General features: G+C 47.6%; 1 protein-coding gene across 1 annotated transcript in view; it reads right to left on the minus strand.

Annotated features, from left to right (window-relative positions):
* LOC311317549 (teneurin-1-like) overlaps positions 1-7,500 on the minus strand; it is a gene marked incomplete at both ends in the record, with an annotated part of 222,418 nt that overhangs the window by 6,755 nt on the left and 208,163 nt on the right. Inside the window, 4 exon segments of the mRNA XM_084448623.1 lie at positions 587-798; positions 4,510-4,652; positions 6,429-6,673; positions 6,821-7,114. Of these exon segments, the coding sequence (XP_084304749.1) occupies positions 587-798; positions 4,510-4,652; positions 6,429-6,673; positions 6,821-7,114 (894 nt within the window).

Consider the following 7,500-nt stretch of genomic DNA (forward strand, 5'->3'; position numbering starts at 1 on the left):
GTGACCACATGACCGCCGTGTTGGACCGGTGTGAGGGCAGGAGAGGACGGCGGACGGGGCCGGCCTCTGTTGTTGGTCATTTCTGATAGTACGAAACTTCACAGGAGACCCAAGCCGGTCATCCTTTATGGGTATTTACTACTGATACACACTCAATACAGCTTCACAGTTCTGAGGTCCAGCCCCTCAGCCCCACTGGACTCATCCTCACCTTTATATCCACATTTACATTACATTACAGTCATTGAGCAGACGCTTTTATCCAAAGCGACTAACAATAATTGCATTTAACGTAGGAAAAGCCAATGTACTACTACTTGCCAGAACTCATAAGTGCATCTTCTTTCTAAAACAAGTGACTAAGAGCATAATGAAATCTCAAACACAGTGTGTGTGCCACATAAGGATAATGGCTTTCTTGGAACTTACGCAAGTAGACATTAATGATGTTGTTGAGACATACTACAAAGTGGAACATTCCTGTCTAGAACATTCTGAACTAGGGAACTCACTCTAGGGAGTTCAACTGTTGTTCTCTCAACTCGCTGTTCTCTCCAGTTGACCCAACTTGACCTCACGCACCCACCTGGTTGAGGTCGTAGTTGATGACGCTGAACTTGCCGAACTGCTCCAGGCGGCCCGACACGTCCACGTAGCGGTACAGGTCGATGGGCAGCGGCGTCTCGTTGATGACCGCCTGCATGCTGGTTACCCGGAAGTTGTTGTAGCTGTAGTCGAAGCGGCCGTTGACCAGACCCTCCTCGCTGAACCTGAAGATCTGACGACTGGTCAGAGGGCCTGGGGGACCAATGAGAGGAGAGTTAGGGCCTGGGGGACCAATGAGAGGAAGGTTAGGGCCTGGGGGACCAATGAGAGGAGGGTTAGGGCCTGGGGGACCAATGAGAGGAGGGTTAGGGCACACGCACGCCATGCGCAAACCAGCCCCCCCCCCTCCTTCCACTCTGGTATATAGAACCAGCTGGAACCACTGGTGACCTTTTATATGGAGACATACCGTAATGAGCACTAAAGACAATAGCCCTGATGGGCCAAATGTTCTGCTTAATGTCGGCGCATCGACTTTAACAACGGCATCCGTCACCGGGCCTAACGGGTCCGCCAGAGCGCCTATTACCGTTAAAGAGACTGTTCTCTGGCGAAGCGCCATCACCGGCGCCATAAAGAAGACTCGCTCCAGGATTAGAGAGACCCATCACCATATTAACGCCATCGCCGCACCGAGCGCCGTTAGAAAGAGCGATGTGACCCAACAGAGCCGCTGTAACACCAACACCAGCGCCGCGGGGCGAGGATCGGTACCAAGGCGGCTGGCGAGATCCGTCTTGAGGTCGGCCGTGACATTTGTGTCCTGAAGCTCGTTAGGACTATTGTTTAATTTATGGTATTGTGGAAATGGCTTGTGTTATTATTGTCTTGTATGCAAATATCAAAGGACCATGTTGGAAATAAATGTTTACACTTTCACATGTCATCCCTTGGATTACTGTTTTTACTCAATCCATAAATAAAATTAATCAATCATTCAATTCACACGCTCTATAAGCATAAAACGAAAAGTTCCTGACAAATGGGACACCATTTTAAAGGGAAATAAACAGGCTTTCCAACGGTATACAATTTATGGCCAAGAAGCATTGTTACAACAGAGTAAAACATATAGAACTTTATGTTTTATGTTTATATGCCTGGTATATAAACATAAAAGAGTTTCAGCTGACTCCAGAACAGTTTCAGCTGACCCCAGAAGAGTTTCAGCTGACTCCAGAACAGTTTAAGCTGACCCCAGAACAGTTTCAGCTGACCCCAGAACAGTTTCAGCTGACCCCAGAACAGTTTCAGCTGACTCCAGAACAGTTTCAGCTGACCCCAGAACAGTTTCAGCTGACCCCAAAACAGTTTCAGCTGACCCCAGAACAGTTTCAGCTGACCCAGAACAGTTTCAGCTGACCCCAGAACAGTTTCAGCTGACCCCAGAACAGTTTCAGCTGACCCCAGAACAGTTTCAGCTGACCCCAGAACAGTTTCAGCTGACCCCAGAACAGTTTCAGCTGACCCCAGAACAGTTTCAGCAGACCCCAGAACAGTTTCAGCTGACCCCAGAACAGTTTCAGCTGACCCCAGAAGAGTTTCAGCTGACCCCAGAACAGTTTCAGCTGACCCCAGAGCAGCCGCTGGGGAGTCTGTGAGGAACTTTCTGGATGGGGCTTTCTGCACTCGTCTACATATTCTGTTCATCTCCCCCTTCTCCTGCTGTCACCTTCCTTCACCTCTCCTCTTAGCCTCTCTCATCCCTTCTTCTCTTTCTGTGATTGATCCTCCTCTCTCTCTCTCTCTCTCTCTCTCTCTCTCTCTCTCTCCCCTTTTCAGCCCTCTATGACCACTATCTCTCTCTCAGGCGACGTTTGTTCTGCTGAAATGACATCAGTTAAAGGAAGGTGACTCCATTCATTGGAAGGTCAAAGTGATAATGCACACACACACACAAACACGCACGCACGCACACACGCACGCACGCACGCACGCACACACGCACACAGACACACACACACACACACACGCACGCACACACACACACACACACACACACACACACACACACACACACACACACACACACACACACACACACCATACAAACAGTTGGGACAGGAAGATTAGGACCACCTGGCCACTATGAGCCAGTTGCTGAACTTGGCTTGTGAAGGACAGATGACAAAGAGTTAAGTGTGTGAAGAATTTCAGAAAATCACAGACAAAGACTTCCTGACTGAGTTTCCTTCCTGAGTGAGATGGCTGGTATGTGCTGTTGTTGTGCGGAGTTAGTTTTAGTTGCCGTGTTGTTTTCTGTTCTGTGAATAATGGTGATTTTATTCTTTGTTGCCAAGAGGTGGAACAGATGGACAAAGGAAAAAATAGCCTGTTTCATTAATATGCAGCATCCCTATTTAAATAAATACATCTGCAATGTCTGACAGTTTGTTCATTACTATTATTCATATCATTACTACTAGAGAGAGAGAGAGAGAGAGAGAGAGGGACAGAGAGACGGAGAGAGAGAGAGAGAGAGAGAGAGAGAGGGAGAGAGAGAGAGGGACAGAGAGACGGAGAGAGAGAGAGATAGGGAGAGACGGAGAGAGAGGGAGAGAGAGAGAGAGATGGAGAGAGAGATAGAGGGAGATAGAGAGAAAGAGAGAGAGAGAGAGAGAGAGAGAGAGAGAGAGAGAGAGAGAGAGAGAGAGAGAGACGCTATGGCACAGAAGGTAGAGCGGGTCGTCCAATGATCATAGGGTCGGCAGTTCGAATCCTGCCTCTTCCTGTTGACATTTTGAAGTGTCCTTGGGCAAAGACACTGAACCCCAAATTGCTCCCAATGAGCAGGCTAGCGCCTTGCACGGCAGCTGCCGCCATCGGTGTGTGAATGTGTGTGTGAATGGGTGAATGAGAGGCCCTCATTGTAAAGCGCTTTGGATAAAAGCACTATGTACTGTACGTAAGTGCAGAACATTTACCACGTCTGAAAGCCTTGTGTAATGTTCCTGCATGTGACCGCGTGTAGATACGTTATTAACTAACAGTTTGTGAATGATCTATTAACTATTTATAAGGGGTAGTTATTCTAAAGTGTTACCATATCTATATATATTATTATTTTTATTTTTATTGTAATTTTTTGTGCATATTTTTTTTCCTTGTAATTTAATTGTATCTGTCTATATTATCTATGTATATTCTCTATCTCTTCTGCTGTACTTTTTCCACTGCTGAAATCCCAATTTTTATTTTATTTTAAATCTTTTATTTTAGTTATTAAAGTATATCATATTTTATGTTATCTTCAACACATCATCTTTTAGGTCAGCACTCAATTTCGATTGACAAATATATGAGCGTCGTGCACACTCGCCAGCGTTTCACAACATCCATCAAACACTTGTAGTCACACGATGTTCGTACATTCACATAGTGTTTACACGTTCAGCAGATGTAGTCTGTGGATTCAGATGGGTTTGAATTAACCTCTGGTAGTCAAGGTGTCAACGTTTTAAAAAGTGTCTCTTTCTGCCCGTCCAAACGCAATCCCAGAGTTTTCAAACTAAAACAGATTTCAAAAATCTCTGTTTTTGGGGCTCACAAATGCGTAGTGAGTAGTGTGGACACTAGGCTTGTGCCTGTGCCTAGGTCTGTGTGAGTGCGTGTGTGTGTGTTTGTGTTTGTGTGTGCTCATGTGTCGTGTGTTTGTATGTATGTGTGTGTGTGTGTGTGTTCATGTGTCGTGTGTGTGTGAGTGTTCTTATGTGTGTGTGTGTGTGTGTGTGTGAGTGTTCATATGTGAGCGTTCATGTGTGTGTGTGTGCGCGCGTGAGTGTTCATATGTGAGTGTTCATATGTGTGTGTGTGTGTGTGTGTGTGTGTGTGCGTGAGTGTTCATATGTGAGTGTTCATATGTGAGTGTTCGTGTGTGTGTGTGTGTGTGTAGCAGTCTCGTACCAGTCTGCCGGTAGCGTATTGAGCTTGTGAAGCCGTCGTGGGTCAGGTGGACGGTCTTGACCGTCCCGGAGGGCTCGTCGTAAGTGAAGGTGACCAGCGTGGAGTCGTACATCACCTCAGACAGACGTCCTGCTGCCGTGTACCTGGAGCACAGAGGAGGGACGGCATCTCAAACACTCACATTCAGACCAACCAACACCTCAACAGTGTCCACTGGTTGGGGTACTTATTGTGTAAAGGTGCTTATTTTGTAACTATTAATTTCTAAACTTAGTATTGTTCGTAACTTGTACATTTGTAATTTGTAATTGAGTTTTAGAGTTTATCTGTATCAAGCACAATGCTGGAGCCGGCAGCAACATTTCACTGTGACTGTACACCGTACATTACATGTGACGAATAAAGGAATCTTGAATCTTGAATGTCATTACAATATCATATCATTTCTGAATGGAATCATTCCCTATGTCCTTGAGCAAGACGCTGAATCCCTAAATCTCTCACATGTGGCACGGTGGTGCAGTACCTGGTACTGTCACCTCACAGCAAGAAGGTCTCCGGTTCTTTCTGTGCAGAGTTTGCTTGTTCTCCCCGTGTTCACAAGGGTTTCCTCTCAAAGAACCAAATACGAAAAACATGGAGAACAACAAATGCTCTTCAGTCCAGTCCCTGACCAGGACCTGGACTGAGCACTTGGACTTGGTCCCCGGGCGCCATGAACGATGGCTGCCCACTGCTCCTGGCTGCCCCTGGAGGAGGACGGCTTGGATGGGAGAAATGCAGGGAACAATTTCCGAAAATTGCATGTGTGTGTGTGTGTATGTGTGCTGTGTCGCCGCTCACTGTGTGTGCGTTGTGTGTGTCACTGTGTGGCCGAATAACCCCCCCCCCCCATCCGGGTCCTGTGATTTCAAATAATTTCCATATGCAATCTTTACGGTTACGTGCAGAAGAATGGTCATTATGTAATGTTCTTATGTTCTTGGTCACATCCTAGCCTAATGTATAATACTTTGATATTGATATACAGTGGAAAGCGCTTATAGTGATCACAGTTACAGTGATCAACCACTTACAGGATGCCGTTTCAGTTCCTGTATGGATCAAACAGCTTGAGACAGAATCCTTCCTACAGTACCCTCCTGTATACAAATGCTGCTTAAATAATTCACTCATGGTAATCAAGGAACACGCTTAGTGTTCATTTGGGTTCTTTTCTTTTTTATATGGAAAAAAAAAAAGTAAAACTGATTAATTTCCCATGATAGCCCACTTTGCCTTGCGGTGACAAGTCTGCTTTCGGGATAAATCATTTCTTTCATTTTAATTTCATTTTCTCTCAATGAATTCATCAATTCATTTTCTCTCCTCGAAGCCAGTTGAAAAGGAGCCAAGGAGACGCAGCAGCGGAGCGTTCTCCATGGCGCACCTGTGTCTGAAGCGGCTCTCGTGGAGTGGGTAGATAATGCCTGGTCACGTAATGCCCCCTGGAGCCCTCACACAGCAGGCGAGCTGGCCGAGAGCCTGGGAGACGACAATATCTGGGTTCCTGTGAGCTGGTCTGAGTGATTTATAGAGAGGCCGTTATTGTGTTTCCGCTCGGGGGGGAGGCTGACACGGCGTCACGATGTAAAATTCTGCTATAATGACCATCTGAAACAAGCAAAAAGTCCCTTCCTGCGTCGTTGTTGGGTGGGACCACCTTTCAAGATAAAAGTCTGTAATTCTCATAACTTAGGTCAAACTATAACTCAAAAAATGGGAAGTTTCCCATCAATAATAACATAAAGCTTTTTGCATCCAACACTTACAGTGATCAATTTGACCCCGACAGACGTGATCACTATGACAGGTTTCCACTGTGGCGCATTTTGTGCTAAGTCGTGCCATGGGAAGTGCGCTGTATTTCCCCTCCTGACCTGTAGATGGCGCTGCGTCCGGTGCCCAGGTACTGAGTTCTCAGCAGGCGTCCGTCCAGACTGTAGTCCTGCAGGAAGGAGGCGTGGCTCTCTGGGGGCGTGTAGATGTTCCGGTAGTAGCCAATAGAGAGCAGCGACTGGAGGGTGTGCCGCACCATACTGGGCATCGTCACGGCGACCAGGCGGTCCGTCTGGTCGTAGTCGAAGACGTAGCGGCGCTGGCTGTGCAGCAGCAGCATGATGGACTAACACACACACACACACACACACACACACACACACACACACACACACACACACACACATATCAGCATAACATCATCATCATCCTCATCATCAGACCCCGCCCCCAGTGTAAAAACACGGCGTGAGAGGTCGGAGGTCACCCTCACCCTGTCCGCGTACGTGTAGCTCCAGATGCGTCCGTTGACCCAGGCCCTGGACACCACGCGCTCCCCGTCATACTCCATCCTCTCGGCCCAGTCCCCGCGCTGCACGGCGGCCAGCTGACCCCCGGGGGCGTAGCTGACGTTCACCTGCGTGTACCTGCTGCCGGGCGACCAGACCAGCGGCCGGCCCAGCTCGTCGTACTGGATCCTCAGGGTAAACTTGCGGTGGTCGTCGTAGATCTTCCCCACGCGCGTGCTGGGGTCGAAGTCGATGGAAAGCAGGTTCCTGTTGTGGGCCTGGAGGGAGGGAGCGGAACAGAGGACCATGAGGAAACGGGGGGGAGGTCGTCCCTCCTCGTCTTTGCATCGCATCTCCCGGCTGACAGGAAATCGCAAATCTTTTTTCACTTTTTTTTTTTTTTTTTTTTTTTTTAATGTATGTATGTGAAAAAAAAAGCTGGACACGCGCCTTCGTCAATCAAAGGGCCTGGACGTGACAGTGACGAGTGTGCTGGTGACACCTATGACGTGTGCGTTATAGTCGAGCTCGTCATTCTCCCTCGGTAACCAGTAGATTAGACCGGAGGTTCAATGAAGCTGTCCACAAATGACGACAAGCCAAAGGCAACCGTTTCAAAACGACATTGTCCCCCATGTTTAAGGAACTGTAAATCCACTGGACG

This window comes from Borostomias antarcticus, assembly GCF_949987555.1.
Source record: "Borostomias antarcticus genome assembly, chromosome: 14".
In the NCBI taxonomy this organism is placed as follows: domain Eukaryota; kingdom Metazoa; phylum Chordata; class Actinopteri; order Stomiiformes; family Stomiidae; genus Borostomias; species Borostomias antarcticus.